This window comes from Pleurodeles waltl, chromosome 5, assembly GCF_031143425.1.
Source record: "Pleurodeles waltl isolate 20211129_DDA chromosome 5, aPleWal1.hap1.20221129, whole genome shotgun sequence".
NCBI lineage: Eukaryota > Metazoa > Chordata > Amphibia > Caudata > Salamandridae > Pleurodeles > Pleurodeles waltl.
Window position 1 is genome coordinate 1,040,302,381 of NC_090444.1, and position 18,643 is coordinate 1,040,321,023.

General features: G+C 43.0%; 1 protein-coding gene across 12 annotated transcripts in view; it reads right to left on the reverse strand.

The window, feature by feature from the left end:
- LOC138296269 (zinc finger protein 888-like) overlaps positions 1 to 18,643 on the reverse strand; it is a 360,730-nt gene that overhangs the window by 24,561 nt on the left and 317,526 nt on the right. For all 12 annotated transcript variants that reach the window (XM_069235236.1, XM_069235231.1, XM_069235235.1 and 9 more), the window contains one exon: positions 8,831 to 8,926. In XM_069235236.1, coding sequence (XP_069091337.1) covers positions 8,831 to 8,926 — 96 coding nt within the window. The remainder of the gene's footprint in view (positions 1 to 8,830; positions 8,927 to 18,643) is intronic.

The following is an 18,643-nucleotide window of genomic DNA, read 5'->3' on the forward strand; positions in this document are numbered from 1 at the left end:
GTGGATACGAGTGTTTGGGTGGTAAAAGTAATTTTTGAGTTTAGGATGGGTATGGTGTTTTGGGTAGGAAGGGTATTTTTAGGGTTTAGGGTAAGTATGGGTTTTCGGATGGTAAGGGCATTTTTAGGGTTTAGGGTGTGTATGGGTTTTGAGTGGTAAGGGTAATTTCTAGGGTGAGTATGGGTTTTTCAGTGGAAGAGTAAGTTTAGAGGTTAGGGTGAGTGTGGGGTTTTAGGTGGCAAGGGAAATGTTAGAGTTTAGGGTGTCTATGGGTTTGTGGGTAGTAATGATACATTTAGGGATCAGAGTGGGTATGGGTTTTTGGGTGGTAAGTGTAATTTTAGGGTGGCTATGGGTTTTTGGGTGGTAAGGGTAATTTTAGGGTTCAGGGTGGGTATAGGTTTTTTGATAGCAGGTGTATTTTTAGGGTGTAGAGGCATATATATATGTATAAAAACAGAAATAAATTTACACTTACCTGTTAATTGTTTACCATGAGTATGCCTTTAGCATGCATGTTTTTACAACAAAAATGTAAGTATTTTATAAGTAAGCATGAGCCCATTACACACACACACACATATTTATATATATATAAATTACAAACCGCTGCCAGACATCCGAGGCTGCTAATACAGTAGCGGTCCGGACGTGAACCTGGCCATCCACCAATTATTTCACAATACTTCTAGTACCATACAGAAAGTTCCCGGATACCAAATGGAAGTCCAAAATGCTTTATTCACCAATACTTCCACCCAATACAACCCGTTTCAGCTGTAGCCTTGCTCATGTACTGTTTGAGAGTATATTGCACACAAACTATATACCACTACCTGCCTAAACACAAAGAAAGGACTACAGGGAAACATGGTTACCCTGCACTGTGCAAATATAAGCGCCATCTTGAAATGTCAAAAATCCATACAAAATGCTAAAACAATCTTATAATCACAAATCCATCCACATTATTTGTTCTTTAAGCATCAATTAAATATCATCATTTAAATAATTTAAATATTAAATAATGTTAATATCAAAAAAGATCCATAATATAAAAGCATAATGCAAACTGAGTATCATTATACTTAGGAACATTAGATGGGCATTAATATGCACATATTCCTTAACATTAACGTGTTACTGCAGAAAAACTATATGTGTATTGCTGCCTACTAACATGTGAATACACCCCAATCCTAATATACCACATCAACCAAATAAATATACCATAAGACCAACATAATACAATTAAAAATGCCAATTAAAAATACTAGCAAATCCACGTCCAGCAAATTTGATTAACCTAAGTGCACATTCATCTCCTCACTCGAATTTAGTCCCCCCGGGCTCAAGATGCTAAGCCTAATGATCATTTTGGATTCTAAGATCCTCATCTTTTTCTCTCTATTACCTCCCCTCATATTAGGCTTGATCTGATCTATGACTGCAAAACTCAACAGCCTCTCATCCCCATTGTGTTTTTCATGGAATGCCTTGCCACTGAGTATGTTCGATCACAATTACGAATCGCTCGAATGTGTTCCAGAACCCTCTTTTTAGCCTTATGTATTGTGCTGCCTGCATACAATTTCTCACACGGGCACATCAGGCAGTAAACACAGAAATCTGTATTGCAATTAAAATGTCCTCGGATTTGATAGGTCCAATGTCCATTGTCCCCAAGCACTTCAGAACAATTACTGCTATACTTGCATGCTTTGCACTGTCCCCAACAGAAAAAAACAACAGGATGGTCTAGAGACCTAGCCCTAACATTATCACTGGTTACTCTGTTGTGACTTAGATCCTTTCTTAGTGATCTACTTTTGTGAAAGGTGATCAAGGGCACATGGGAAATAACATTGCTTAAAACAGAGTCAGTCTGTATTATATGCCAACTCCTGTTCAAAATCTTTCTCAAGACTTGTGACTGGTTGGAATATGTTGTGATGAATCTCACATTTTGCTCACTTACATCAGATTCCATCCTCGGGTATAGCAACCTCCCCTCTTTATATTATCAGCCTTTCTTTTAGCTTGAAGGATCGTTTTACTGCTATAACCTCTCTCTTGGAAGTGTAAGAGCATATTTTAACTTTCTTTCTGATAATCCCCCAAGTATTACATATCCTGCAAGCTCTCAAAAATTCCCCAAAGGGGATACTGGCAATGAGATTTGGTGGGTGGGCACTGTTCGCATTGAATAAGCTATTACCAGCCGTGGATTTTCTATGTAGTTTGGTCCTTAATGATTGTTCTTGGACCATCACATCCACATCCAAAAATGGAATCTGTTGCTTACTGCACTGTTCACTCAGATGTGAGTTATAGTAATTTCTGTTTAGAAAGGCTACAAAACTTCTTGCCGATTCCTCATCCCCTTTCCAAATCACAAAAATGTCATCTATATAGCGGCACCATAAAATAACCCTTTCATCATAGTCTGGTGAGCTCGTAGATATCTGCTCCTCCCACCAACCCATAACCAAATTCCCATAACTCGGTGCAAAACAACTCCCCATGGCTGTACCCTGTGTTTGTCTGTACAGCTTGTCATCAAAGAGAAAAAAGTTATTACTGAGACAGAAGCTGATCATATCACAAATCATCTCTGTATGCATCAAAAACGAGAGCGATCTTGCCCTCAAAAAATTGATGCCAGCCCCAGGTCATGTTGGATGCAAGTATAAAGACTGGTGACATCCATAGTTAAAATGAGATAATCATCTTCCCATTGGATTCCATCAATTATCCTCAAAAACTGCGTCGTATCTTTTATGTAAGATGGAAGACTCTCTACAAAAGATCTCAAAAAGTAATCAATATACCTAGAAGTATTCTCCAAGAGAGACCTTATAGCAGAAACAATAGGTCTCCCTGGGGGACCGACACTGCTTTTATGTATTTTAGGTAAGAGGTACAAAATGGGAATTACTGGTGAGTCACATTTAAGGAAATGATACTCCTCCCAATTTAGTAACCCTTTGTCCCTCCAATCCAACAACATTTCAAAATATTGAGTATTGGATTTTTTAACATCCATCAGATTTACCAGTATGTAACAGGTATTGTCATTTACCTGTCTCAATCCTTCTGCTATATAGGCATCCTTAACCAAAACAACAACATTTCCACCTTTATCTGATTGTCTAATTACAATGCTACCATCATCCTTTAAGCCTTGTAATGCCTCACTTTGTATCTTAGTCAAATTGTGTTGTTCATTCTTTCTCATTTGGTATCTCACTTTCTTCAATTGCTTAATAACATCTCTTTCAAAGACATCAATGGCCTCACATTGTATAGCAGGTAAAAATACAGATTTGGGTTTAAACGAAGTAGGACACGGGCAATCCAATTCAATGCCCAGGTCCACTAAGTTTAACACAGGATCTTCATGGGCTTCAATGCCATCATGTAAACATGATAGCATATGCAATACCTCCACATCAGAGATAGTTAATATACTGGCAGTATGCCTATCACCTCCTAGCACCTCTGAAGTAACTTTTGTGTGAAACCATTTCTTTAATTTTAATTTCCTAACCAAATGAAAAAGATCAGTTCTTGTCTGTACATAATCAAAATCAGTCCTAGGTCAGAAAGATAAACCTAATGCCAAGAGGCTCATCTCTTGTTTGGTTAATGTTCTCTTTAATAAATTTACTACCGTTTTCACATCACTTTCTGGGCTCTGGTTGTTACACCTGTTTGCCTGAACTCTTCTTTTCCTTGCCCGTATCTTTGCTGCCCGGTTCCTCTTCCTCTGCCTCCCGACCCCTGCCCCGTTGAGGAAATACTTATTTTCTTTGGTCTATCCTTCCCTGATTTAGAAGGCGGAATTGTTAAAAAAAATTAGACCTGCTTGCATTCTTATCCACAGCCGGTTCTTTCTCCAGGTGGGAATCAGATACATCAGACTGGTTCCAGTCTGAAATATCACTCTCTTCTACCTCCGAAGTAAAATCCCTATTCTTATTCTCAACTGTTAGTTCTTTTTCATTTTCTACATACATATGATCATATTTACGGTGAAAAGTTAAGATCCTGCCAGATTGATAATCTATAAAGTCTCGTAAGAACTTGCGTTGTTTTTTAGACATAATTTGTCCTTCAAAACTACTTAGTTTTTTCTCCAAATTCTTCTTAAATTCTTCTATTGCATCCTCTGAAGTAAGCAACACAATCTCCGTTGACACTTTCGCAATCTCCTCCAGAATCTTCTTCCTATCCTTTATTGCGTATTTAATTAAGATCTTCATCATGTTCAATGAACTGGTTTTTGAATTCTCTGCCCACTCCTCAAGCATATCAGGGTCCGGGTCTTCATACGTAGGTATAGTGTATATTCTCCGACCTCTCTGTACTCTTTCTACATCAATGTACTTTTGTAGAGATTCTATCTCCCACCATTTGAAAATCTCCTTTCGCGACAATTTTTCAATTTTTTCATTAAGTTATTGCAATATGAGTTCTGAACCGCCATTAGTATGACTGTCCATTCGTGCTTTTGTGTCCGTCATAGGACCAGAAAAAAGTTTGCTGGACTTTTCTTTCCATCTAACCTCCAGGGAGGAAGCCATATTGGTGACAAAGATAATGGACCACCAAATGTGGACCCACAGTATCTATGGTCCACTCTACCACCACAAGTTTGCCTCGATATAGTACAATTTAATTTTAGAGGACATCATCCACTGGATACTCAAAAGTTTCCTTATTACTTAAGCCCCCTCTCGTTCAGTTTTAAGTGATTATTCAAAACGTTTCTCAAACCATTTTTTAAATAATTAATTAACCTTCCACACGAGGGCAACTTGAATTGTAATTAGAAATGGACTGGAGAGAGTAAGGTACCGTGCAATACAGTTATAATTCTTTTAAAAATAAAGAGCTTGCATACCTTTGTTCCAGTTAGTCAATCAAACCATAATGGGAATACATGGCAAAGAAACCATAAAATCCGCTACTCAGTATTGGTCATAAACTCGGGCACTAACGTGACACGTAGGGAAAAAATACCCCATCCCACAGGTCTTCCAATTACCCTAAAACCAGCCTGATACGTCCAAATGGCCGCTTCTTATGGTTTCCTCATAACCGATATACTGGGTACCTCACCGGCCGTCTATCCGGGTTATAAATAACACAGGAGCACGTCACAATGATCTTGCCCCACCCCTCTTGTGCCTTTCCAATGCTTGTATGCACAACGTGGGTGAGACAGAAAAGCTTAGTCATGCAGGTCTCCTGTTTGTTTAAAGCTGCTAGAACACTCGCATAGCCTCATGTTTCAGAATATGCCAAATGCCTCGCAAGTCACCTGCTGATTAGGAACAAACTAGGAGCGTGTTACAGCAGTCTTTCCCGCTGCGCTCGAATCCTTAAATGCTCCTGTATGTTTAAAGCCAATACGCACGTTGTTTGGTTTGCGCGGTGAAAACACAGAACCCGCACCTCTCGGGTCCCGCGGCCAACAATGGATTAGCTCTCCTACTAATGGCTGATCACAAAACAACTTGAGAGCGTGTTACAGCAGTATTTCCCCGCCGTGCTCAAATCCTTAAATGCTCCCATCTATTTAAAGCCAATACACACGTTGTTTAATGTGTGCGATGGAAACACAGAACCCGTACTTCTCGGGTCCCGCAGCCAGCAATGGATTAGCACTCCTGTAAATGGCACATATGCAGTGTAGTTTGAAAACAATCACCAGTCTCCATCTATATTCCCAAAGTGTCATCTTCCAGTGACAATTCAATCGTAAATCTTCTACATCCAACAAGGATAAATAAACTTGCAGGAGCCTCGGGGAATTAACAATAAATCACCAACCGCTGCCAGACATCCGAGGCTGCTAATTCAGTAGCGGTCCGGGCGTGGACCTGGCCATCCACCAATTATTTCACAATACTTCTGGTACCATACAGAAAGTTCCCGGACACCAAATGGAAGTCCAAAATGCTTTATTCACCAATACTTCCTCCCAGTACAACGCGTTTCAGCCGTAGCCTTGCTCACGTACTGTTTGAGAGTATATTGCACACTAACTATATACCACTACCTGCCTAAACACAAAGAAAGGACTACAGGGAAACATGGTTACCCTGCACTGTGCAAATATAAGCACCATCTTGAAATGTCAAAAATCCATACAAAATGCTAAAACGATCTTATAATCACAAATCCATCCACATTATTTGTTCTTTAAGCATCAATTAAATATCATCATTTAAATAATTTAAATATTAAATAATGTTAATATCCAAAAAGATCCATAGTATAAAAGCATAATGCAAACTGAGTATCCTTATACTTAGGAACATTAGATGGGCATTAATATGCACATATTCCTTAATATTAATGTGTTACTGCAGAAAATCTATATGTGTATTGCTACCTACTAACATGTGAATACACCCCAAACCTACCACATCTACCAAATAAATATACCATAAGACCAACATAATACAATTAAAAATGCCAATTAAAAATACTAGCAAATCCATGTCCAGCAAATTTGGTTAACCTAAGTGCACATTCATCTCCTCACTTGAATTTAGTCCCCCCGGGCTCAAGGTGCTAAGCCTAATCATAATTTTGGATTCTAAGATCCTCACCTTTTTCTTTCTATTACCTTCCCCTCATATTAGGCTTCATCTGATTTATGACTGCAAACCTCAACAGCCTCTCATCCCCATTGTGTTTTTCACAGAAATACCTTGCCACTGGATATGTTCGATTACAATTACGAATCGCTCGAATGTGTTCCAGAACCCTCTTTTTAGCCTTATGTATTGTGCTGCCTACATACAATTTCCCACACGGGCACATCAGGCAGTAAACACAGAAATCTGTATTGCAATTAAAATGTCCTCGGATTTGATGGGTCCGATGTCCATTGTCCCCAAGCACTTCAGAACAATTACTGCTATACTTGCATGCTTTGCACTGTCTACAACAGAAAAAAACAACAGGATGGACTAGAGACCTAGCTCTAACATTATCACTGGTTACTCTGTTGTGACTTAGATCCTCTCTTAGTGATCTACTTTTGCGAAAGGTGATCAAGGGCACATTGGAAACAACATTGCTTAAAACAGAGTCAGTCTGTAATATATGCCAACTCCTGTTCAAACTCTTTCTCAAGACTTGTGACTGGTTGGAATATGTTGTGATGAATCTCACATTTTGCTCACTTACATCAGATTCCATCCTCTGAAACACATTTGGGCGATTTGTAATTGTGATCGAACATACCCAGTGGCAAGGCATTTCCATGAAAAACACAATGGGGATGAGAGGCTGTTGAGTTTTGCAGTCATAGATCAGATCAAGCCTAATATGAGGGGAGGTAATAGAGAGAAAAAGATGAGGATCGTAGAATCCAAAATGATCATTAGGCTTAGCACCTTGAGCCCGGGGGGACTAAATTTGAGTGAGGAGATGAATGTGCACTTAGGTTAATCAAATTTGCTGGACGTGGATTTGCTAGTATTTGTAATTGGCATTTTTAATTGTATTATGTTGGTCTTGCGGTATATTTATTTGGTAGATGTGGTAGGTTTGGGGTGTATTCACATGTTAGTAGGTAGCAATACACATATAGTTTTTCTGCAGTAACACATTAATATTAAGGAATATGTGCATATTAATGCCCATCTAATGTTCCTAAGTATAAGGATACTCAGTTTGCATTATGCTTTTATATTATGGATCTGTTTGGATATTAACATTATTTAATATTTAAATGATGATATTTAATTGATGCATAAAGAACAAATAATGTGGATGGATTTGTGATTATAAGATCGTTTTAGCATTTTGTATGGATTTTTGACATTTCAAGATGGCGCTTATATTTGCACAGTGCAGGGTAACCATGTTTCTCTGTAGTCATTTCTTTGTGTTTAGGCAGGTAGTGGTATATAGTTTGTGCGCAATATATTCTCAAACAGTACATGAGCAAGGCTACGGCTGAAACGCGTTGTACTGTGAGGAAGTATTGGTGAATAAAGCATTTTGGACTTCCATTTGGTGTCCGGGAACTTTCTGTATGGTACCAGAAGTATTGTGAAATATATATATATATATATATATATATATATATATATATATATATATATATATATATATATATATATGTATATTCTAAAAGTAAATGGGTTTATTATACTTACCTGTAAAATGCTTACATTTTCGTGGTAAAGGCATTTGTAATAAAGGCATACTCGTAAAAAAAAATTGCGTTATAGAAACTTTCGTTATAAAGTCTATGTCGTGGTTCCAGAATTGTTATAAAGGCATTTGTTACTCTTTGGGACCGCTCCCTTAATGAAACGTGCATTCCAGGAATGCAGAGGAACATAGCATAAATCCTAAGTTTCTGCATACCCGAAGTGATATAAAGGTAGACCCAGTCCCTTCTTGCAGCTGATTGATCAAAAGATCCCACAGAACATAAGCCTCATGAATATTTTTACTACATTTTTCAAAAGATGACATTTCTCTTCTATATACCTTGAACATGTCCGTGCACAGTTTGGATACGATAGTGTAGCACCTGGATCGATCAAGCCTCTTGCTGATTGACAACAAATTTGGGGACAAGCTGGCGATAATATAGGAGCAAAAGTGAACATTTTCTGAACAACCTCTCGCAAGAATGCTAGTTTATTATTCCTCTACATTGATTCTCGGGTTCAAATTTCCTGCCACAATTAGATTTCTTTCCTTTAGAAGACCTACTCCTACTACACTAACTGCAGTGACAAAACGCACGTGTTCTGTATTCCACATTTGATTCAAGGGCTGTCATCTCACTCACCTGTGTTTCCTTCCTCTTGTTCCACCTCACTCTTGAAATGTGCTTCTGCTTTGCTGTTAAAGTTCATTGAGTTTTCATGAGTTGAAATTGGAATGTCTGTACCGGAGAGATAATAAAACAAATATATTTGAAACAGAAATATATATTGGTGTTGACCAAATGAAAAAGTACTTTAGCTGAAAAAAATAGGGTGCGAGATGTGATAGGAGATTTGGGTGGTAAAAATAGGACACACATTGGTTTGGTTGCTGCTGAATGTAAGGAAAGGATAGTGAAAACCACTACTGCAGACTGAGTGAATTTAGCCACTTCGCTAATTCCAAATACTTCCCATACTCATGTTTTCACCTGCTCAAAATAGGCAGAAAACATATGTGACAAAGGTCCCAGAATAGGGAATTTGCATGCTTTAATGGGTCCAGTAATTGCGGAACACACGTTAAACCCCATTCTAGGCCAAAATCACATAACAGGTGGTAACTGGTATGGTGATATCAACTGGTATCTGTAACATCAGGGATTAAACTACACCCCCTGCTTACTGTCCATCTCGTAATGAGGGTCTTAGCTGACAAAGGTCTATTGCTAGCCAAGTTGGGAGGCTATTACGTAAAGAAAGAACCTGTGTAATCTCATCTCACATTGAGAATCAACGTGATATGAGATTAATGCATAAATCAAATGACCCCCCCATGCCAGTCGAAGAAAATATGCTCATTATAATTAGGGTGTGGCACAATTTGTACCCATTCCCTTCCCACACTATCTTATACATATTTGAGTCACTAATTCAACTTAAGTTGTGTTGATATTTTAGTTCTAATGGGCATGAGGTTGGTCTTAAAATTATCTGGGCCCTCAAGAGAGGGGGGCGAGGTTGGGAATGCTCTATATTCTTCTCCCTGATTGAACTGTGCATCCAAGATTGCATGGGTCTATGTAACAGTGCACTTTTCTTCATACCAAGTGCACATCCTCTTTATTCAACATCCCTGTCCGCTACGTTCTAGTGAATGGAGGTTATGGGAATCACATTTTTTGGAATATATACCCATTTCGTTGGACATATAGTTATTAAATATATTCCTGTAAACGTCTGGCAGGGCATTGTGAGAGCTAATTACCTACACGTACAGTTGTATACACATATATATGTGGCTAGGTGACAGGGTATATATTGTGTGACATAATTTTTGGATTACTCTGCATGTTTTATTCACATCTCTAGGTTAAAGTTTTATTTTTATTAAGAAAGTAATTTTAATTATGTAAGAGAACATGCAGAAAATAACTCTGCCTCCTTCCTTCTTAAACCTGCCAGGACTGCCACCACTACGATGGGTGCAAATGAAAGAAAATGTTCCTAACTTATGCTAGGATCTGTTTTCAAATCCTAGGGACAGAGTGAAGGTTGGTGCTCCTGATGCTCTGTTTGGGGTTCTGAGGGGCAGGAATTATGTAGAACGTGCCGGATCGTTACAAGAGGATCAAAGTGATCTCAGTGAATGTCAAATACATATGAAAAACTTAGATTACTCTACTGATAAGATGCACACACAATTTTAGAAAGGAGCAATTTGGGGAAGAACGTGGATGGTGAAGGAAATGTGACTGTGGAAACCTAGTTTCAGGAAGCTTGCAGTAACAAATAAACTTGAAACTCTAACTGAGGAGCGGATTAGGGTTTAATTTCTACTATATTGTAACAGAAAGAAAGTAAGAGAGGGATTATGGATAGAAGATGAACCACCATTATGTGAAGTATTACTAGTAGCAAAAGGATTGGAACACATGATGAAACGTGTGGATGAGATCAAACAAGATTATGTGAATGGAATAGCAGTGAATGTTTTGAGTACAAACCAAGCTGAGATTGTGACGGTTAAAGATGCAATTTTTAAGGGGCAGCGTTTCTCATGAAGGCTGATGGGACACAGCTAACAAGAGGTGAGAGAAAAATGCAACAAGTATGGGAGAAAATACATTATATGAATTGCTGCATGGGTTTTATCCAATGGAAAACAGAAGGATGTAATTTACTGAGACAACTTCTGTGTCTGAGGAAATTGCGTTATAGCTTGGAAACAAAGGGCATGGTAATCCTTTGGATTAGGTCACCACTAATAGAAGAAATATCAAAATGATATTTGAGTGCTCTTCATACCTGAGAACGTTTTTGAACAAAATTCCCAACGTAAACTTAAGCTACACAGAATTAATTAGACCAGTATGTTTTGGAGGACAGTTTCAAGCTGCCTAAGCTTCACAATAAGGTAGTGCTACAAAAGCCTTAGGTTTCTACTAGAGGGAATAGCATTATGGGATAGCCCCTCAAAAAGCTCTGTTGTGTTTTAGGCCACTAATACCCACCCACAAGCATATTAAGGAAGAAGATTGTTTAGATTTTGAAAGAATCCACCTAGAAGTGTTCAAAGAGAAGTCATGATATCTAAAGACGTATGTACACAAAGAAAGATTGGGAAAAGAAGCAGTACCTATTATGTCTGAAGTGAGAAGATGATTGTTGTGAATAACTGGTATGACTGTGTGAAGTATGATTATCTGAATCACAGAGGCGGGGGCTTGAGGGTGTGTGTCCAAGATGGCGGCGAGATCGGACTCTTGGTGAAGAGCTCCCTGTGAAGTACCAGCTACTCCTGAGTAATCCTGTATAAATTAGAGTGATCTATGCTGTGAAGTATGTGCCAGATGGGGTAAGAAGAGATTCATCTGCAGGGAAGACACAGGCAATGCAGTATTTTGGAATCCAGCATAACTCCCAAGTCGGTTTGTGGGTGGAGAACAGCCGCCGTGTGGCAGGGGTCACAGCCTATGGCGCTGACAGCAGGGGCGACCTGTTCATGCGGAGATATGCTGGTGTGATCCGAGGGGAGAGAACCATAGTGCACAGTGAAGTGACCACAATCAGCCCTGCCGGCTTCAACCAAAGGTGATGGCGGATCACTGGGAGGACTGCACGGGAGGGGATGGAGGCCTGGACGGGCCATCTGGGAAAAGAGTCATGCCGGTGAGGCCTTGCGCTGGCAGACCGATGCCGCACAGGGGGGGCCCTCCTCCTTACTTACCAAGAGCAGCGAATACTTGGAATACTTCGGCCACGGAGGAGCTGAAATTTGGCAGAGGACAGACACTCCCGCTGATAGGCCCGCCCACACAGGCCCAACGAGGAGAAGACCCCAGGGCGCCTTCTGGGGCAGCCACAGAGTATTGCCCAGGGGTGAGTAAAGGACTGCCCAAGAGAGACCCGCCCCAAAGCCCTAAGAGAGAGAGACAGAGGCTCGGTGGAGGGACAGCGGCACCTCCAGGAAAGGAACGAAACAGTGTGCGGCTTAGCCCCCACCCCCCATCCCAATCACAACAGGCACCAGTTCAAGGAGCCCCTACCCAGCCAGGGTAAAAACAATCTGTGGGGTACGGACGGGTGCGCAGTGCATTGCTGACGTGGAGGGGGGCACTGAAAAGCTTTCCTAAAGATTGGCTTTGGTGACCTCCCCCCCTCCAGAGCACAAGAGGGGCATGTGTGTCTATAGGGGCCCGCAACAGGTACCCTGCAATAATTCAGCAGGCAGAACAGAGTCCTCCCTGGGGACAAAGACTAGAGGGAAAAGAGGGAAAAACCTGCCAATGAACTAGGATAGTCAGGCCAAACAAGATTAAGAGGCACGGAGACTGGGAACGGCCCAGCCGCGACCCAACCGATATCAGGCCCCCATCCCCAGCCCTACTGACGGGACTTTGCTGGTGGAAAGGGGGTCGGGATGAGTCCAAACAGCCAAGCGGCCCCCTTTAGAGATGTCAAAAGAACCCAGGTAAAACAGACTTGGACACACATCCTTTCCCCCTGGGGGGGAAAAGTCAATAGCCCCGGGCGGACACTCACATGCCTGTATACCAGACACATGCCTGCTGGAACTTGCCAAGAGCTGACGGACAGCCAACCCCACTGTCATAACTGCACATTTTTCGGAATGCAGGCCTAGGGAGGAGGGCGAAGAAATGCTAATCCAAAGTTCACCCCAAAAGTCCCAAAAACTACCAAGCGACCAGCCAGCCAAAAAGGCAGTATGATCAGAGAGAAAGATCAGTGGCCACCCTGTCAGGGGAAATTAGACAAGTATGCCGGAAGAAGCTAGGCCAGAGCCCATACAGTCAGGGCCCGATAATGCTGCACTCCTGCAGATAATACAATCCTCCCACACTGCTCTAGAAGAGGGCCTGGGCGAGGTGAAGTCTGAAGTCACCCTCCTCCGCCAAGACCTGAGAAATTTGGCGGAGAGGGTCACAACAGGGGAAACACGCATCTCATAACTGGAAGATACAGCCTTTAGGAAAGAAATGGTAGAGATGTGCACAGTCTCCAGGGTTGTAGTGTGGAGAATAGATGACACTGAAAACCGAGCACAAAGAAATACCTGCCCTTTGTGGGTTTTCCCAAAGGCATAGAAAGTCCGAACATGCAGCACTTCCTGGAGGATTGGTTAAAACAAACATTCCCCAAAGACAGATTTTCACCCTGTTTCATTATCAAGTGAGGCCCACCGAGCATTGCGTAATAGCTTGGTTCTAAAACTACCAAGATAGAGACTTAGGGGGTCATTCCAACTCTGGCGGGCGGCGGTAGCCGCCCGCCAGGCGGGAACCGGCATTTGGCCGCCATGCGGCCAAAATACCGCTGCCCCCATTCCAACATTCCCGCTGGGCCGGCGGGCGCTAACCATGTTAGCGCCCGCCGGCCCAGCGGGAATGAGGCCTGCAACACAGGAGTCGGCTCCGAATGGAGCCGGTGGTGTTGCGGCCGTGCGACGATTGCAGTTGCACCCGTCGCGCTTTTCACTGTCTGCTAGGCAGACAGTGAAAAGCTGGCCGGGGCCCTGTTAGGGGACACCTGCACTGCCCATGCCAGTGGCATGGGCAGTGCAGGGGCCCCCAGGGGCCCCAGGACACCCCTTACCGCCAGCCTCTTCCTGGTGGTGAAAACCGCCAGAAACAGGCTGGCGGTACGGGGGTCAGAATCCCCAGGGGAGCGCTGCTTGCAGTGCTGCCCTGGCGGATTCACCCTGCCGGGGCAAAAACGGCAGAAAACCGCCGGCCCCGGCGGGTCGACCGCGGCTTTACCGCCACGATCAGAATGGCTTGGGAAGCACCGCCAGCCTGTTGGCGGTGCTTCCGTCATTCGCGACCCTGGCGGTCCAAGACCGCCAGGGTCAGAATGACCCCCTTAATCCTTTCAGAAGCCAGGAAAATGAAGGAGGTACAACACAACAATTCTCAAATACAAATCTTTCTGGACCACACCCGCGAGGTCCAACTCCAAAGGCGCACTTTCAATGCCATTAAAACAGAAGTACACGCCCTCTAATGCTTTTTTTCCTGCTAAACTGAAAGTACTCTACCAAGGCAAGGCACACTTTTTCCAAACTCCTGAAGAAGCGTGGGAATGGCTGGAGGAACGGCCCCAAATTATCTAAATGGGGGAACAGAGATCCGAACGAACGCAGTTGCAGCAGAAGACTCCCTTCCTAAGGAGCAGTGCATGTCCAATAGGAAGGGCCAAATCCCCACAAACAAAACGGAAGCACGGGATGGTTCCCACCACAGCAAATGTGGCGACATACTCATCTTCAGTGTCAGAGGGAGATGAACCTGCACCACAAAACACAGTAATCACTAAATCACTGTCACCTTCCAAAGATTTTCTTGACACAGAGCAAGACTCAGCACCAGATTCCCTGCACCTACTAGCAGAAGCTATAGACAACCTGAAGCGAATGCCCCTAGCAATGGGGCCTCTTCCTTCAGATGAGAATGATTGCAACACTATAAATTACAAAATCAAAGTGAGCAACAAAGGGGCACAAAGGCACAGACGCCCTATCGAGCGGTATCAGCCCGCTGGGCTGGTTTAGTCAGACATCAGTCAGGTCTGATTCCTGAGCCATTATGCTCCGGGGCACTCTGCCCCACTTGGTTGAACTAAGTTATAATATGTGGTAATATTCAGGCAGGGGGTTGGGACTACAGACCTCTCCAACCTCTTTGTTGAGTAGTTGTAATGTTTGGGAATATGCATGCTCAAAGTGGAAACTAGGGATGCGGGATGGGGGGAGTAGGGAGGCTGGGTTTATACTATGTTGAACGGGGATTTAGGCACAACAAGTAATGGATCAAAGCACATGAATAGACCGAAAAGGGGCGCGCATGCTGACGCTGACTGCACATGTTTACACAGGAGCAATGCCTAATGAATAACAGGGGACAATTGTAGATTTACAGCGCTGTCCTGGAATGTTAACAGCTTAGGTAATAAGTTGAAAGGGGGACTGGTGGCGACATATGATAAGCGACACAAACCAGATGTAGTCCTACTCCAGTAAACCCACTTGAGGGGCTTGCAATGCAACTTCCTGGGTAGGGGAGCATACACCATGCTAGCCCATGCAGGGTTCACTAACGATTCCCGAGGATGGCCTGTATGAGGTGGTCGACAGGGCATACAGGATTTTAGCTTGGTTAAGTAACTGAGAGATGGACGCATGCAGGGTTTATAAGATACACAAGCCCATGGTGAGAGTTATACTACCGACCAGAGAATAGCTGGTGAGTTGGCAAGGTTCTACAGGGATTTATATTGAGATCGCAAGCTTCCAGAAGCATCCTAAATAAGGGACTACTTAGAGGGAGTGGAAATCCCACACTTGTCCCCAGAAGATCGGGACTGTCTGGAAAGAGAGTTGGATCAGAGAGGCTATGGGCAGACTGAGGCCAGGGAAAACTCCCGGACCTAACCGTCTTCCCATGGAGGGCCTAAAAAAAAAAAAAATGCTGACATCCTATGTCCCTATCTCCTCAACTTGTTTAATGAGGCCAGAGAACAGGGTACCCTCCCTTCGTACTTACGAAAGGCAATGCTAGTGGTGATCCGGAAGGCCAAGAAACCTACCACATAGTGTGGCTCCTACCACCCGGTTTCGGTCCATAAAATCAAGATGAAGATCATAGCAACAATATTGGTGGCTAGATTGATAGCAGTCATAGGCCCCCTGATTCACCAAGACCAATTGGGCTTCATGCCCAAAAGGTCAAAGAGGATCAACCTCCACAGACTCCACAACTGGCTGGAAGCAGGGCAGTTGAAAAAAGAACCCCATATACTGCTGTCCTTGAACGCTGGAAAGGCGGATGATATGGTCCACTGGCCACTCATGACACAAACGCCAGAGTGATTTGGGCTTGGGCCCACATTTTTGGCATGGATAACCTTACCATATATAAACCCGGTGGCGGCAGTCTGTGTAAACAGGGTTACGTCCGCCAAGTTTCCAGCATAGAGGGGAACAAGAGAGAGTTGTCCCCTCTCACCATTGCTGTTTGCCCTCACGCTAAAACCCCTGGTGTGCATTATCTGTTCACACTAAGGCATCTCAGATTTCCATATAGAAGAGGGGAGGGGTGAAGATGAAAGAATATCGCTATATGCGGACGATAATATCTGATATATTACCCGACCAAAGGAGACACTTCCCCGGATATTGAGAACTTTTGAAGACTTTCGTACTCATTTTGGCTTTAGGGTCCACTGGCCCAAATTGAGTCTATTTGGGGAGAGGCCATCTGGGACAGCTGAACCTGCCATGTACCTTGAAGATAGAGGAGGATGGATTCAAGTAATTGGGGTTTGTGTGACAAAGGACCATGAGAGATCTCTAAGACCGAATGTCCTAGCGGTTGTGGCGGATCTCCATAATGACATGGGAGAGTTGGGAAACCTACCATTGATGTTGTTCGGCAGGGCTGCGCTGTATAAGATGATCGCCCTGCCGAAAATACTATACACTCTCCAAAATACTTATGTTAAGGTCCCAGAGGAAATTTTCACTAGAATCGAGGGAGATGTCCGCAAGCTACTCTGGAATGGGAAACACCCTTGGGTAGCCCTGCAAACACTCCAACAAAACCCCTATAACGGTGGTATCATCCTCTTAGACATAAGGGCCTACTATGGGCCAGCGCACCTTATAGTTGGTAACAACTGGATGTAGGCACCTCAAGATCACCCCACTTATTTGCTGGAGAGAAGCGAGTTTGAGAAAACAATGCACCTCTACTACCTGTATGGGGGGAAGGGACTAAAAGGCTCCTGATGCCTACAAAATTGGTGATCAAGCATGGGCGAGAACAGAGTTAAAAATGGACTGGCACGCAAAACTCACACGTGAAACCCCTTGTGGGAAGGCACCTGACTGAGGGAGATTGAGAAATTACAAGGTTTCAGGGCCTGGGACACAATCAGGATCTCTCGGCTGGGAGACCTGATTGAAGACGGGAGACTTAAGCCATTTGACAACTTGCAAACAGAATACCAAATGCCTCCCACACAACATTACAAATACTTGCAACTTGCACATGCATGGCATACAGAGAACCTAGACCTGACAGAACTTCCTAATTATGCCCCACTGGAGGGGAGATTACAGCTGGGACAACTGGAACTGAAAGCAATTTCATGGACATACAACACAATCAGCAACAAAACACTGGACATAGTGGGAGGCCTGAGAGGGAAATGGGAATGGGAGTTCAGGGTTATGGACGACACAGACTGGGAGGCAGCCCTATTGCACCTGTGGGAAGTGGCAATTAAAAAATGCCTAAGACTAATACAATTTAAGATCCTACACATGGTTTATTATGATAGGACACAAATTCACAGCTGCAGGAGGGCTGTGTCGCCTGACTGTCTGAAGTGCAAGACATATAGGGGAACATTTCTCCACATGCTCTGGGACTGTCCCCTTATCCAGACTTTTTGGTCTAAACTCCTGGGGGAACTGGAGAGAGAAAATATTAGGGTTGGAGATGTCAGCAGACCCTAAATACGTGCTTTTGGGAATCTCTACTGATATAGATATACCGCTGCCTATGCTCCTTTTTAGCAACCTGGGGGTGTGATGGCCAAAGGGACGTAGCAAGACATTGGGGGCACCAGAGATACCTAGAATGAAGGAGTGGAGGACAGGGATGGACTTTTACATGATGACTGAAAAAGTAACTTACATAGCCCGAGGGTGCCTGAGGAAGTTCGTAAAAATGTGGGGACCCTGGAGAGAATATTACAATATCTCAGAGGTGGACAGAGGGGTGGTTTGACCAGATTCAAATGGTATGTGAGACTATCACGGACTTTACCCCAAACAAAGAGCTTCCTTCGAGGCGACAGGCTTTGTTCACATCTCAGCTTACATTGCTGTATTGCCAAGTTCCGAAGAAGCAACAGATATCCAATCTGTTGTTAATGTTACTGTTTGGCCCACTAGGGCTTGTTGTTACGTTTGGAAAAATTAAAAACAACAATAAAAATAATTATTAAAAATATAAGAAAAGAATCTGTACAGGCTGCGGAATGGCTAACTCCAGTCTTGGTAGCCAAGGACTCCAGTGGAGTGTTTTTAGACTTGAGAGTACTTATGAAGGCCATTATGGTGGATAAGGATCCACTTGCTGAATATTTCTGAGATGTCAATGGTGACACATGCCATTTGTTTTTTTTTTACCACTCTAGACCCAACATCTGTATGCCTCCAGATATGCATGATGATACACAAGACTTTACTGCATTTATACCTCCAATGGGAGCTTACAGATATGTGAAAATACACTTTAGACTTGTATCTGCTTCATCAGCATGTCAACTGGCTATGACTTAAATACCAGGAGACATAATGGGTGCAAAGTATTTTTCAGGAGGATGTGCTGGTTTAGGATAACCCAAAAGAGGAGAATAATGGGTAAGGA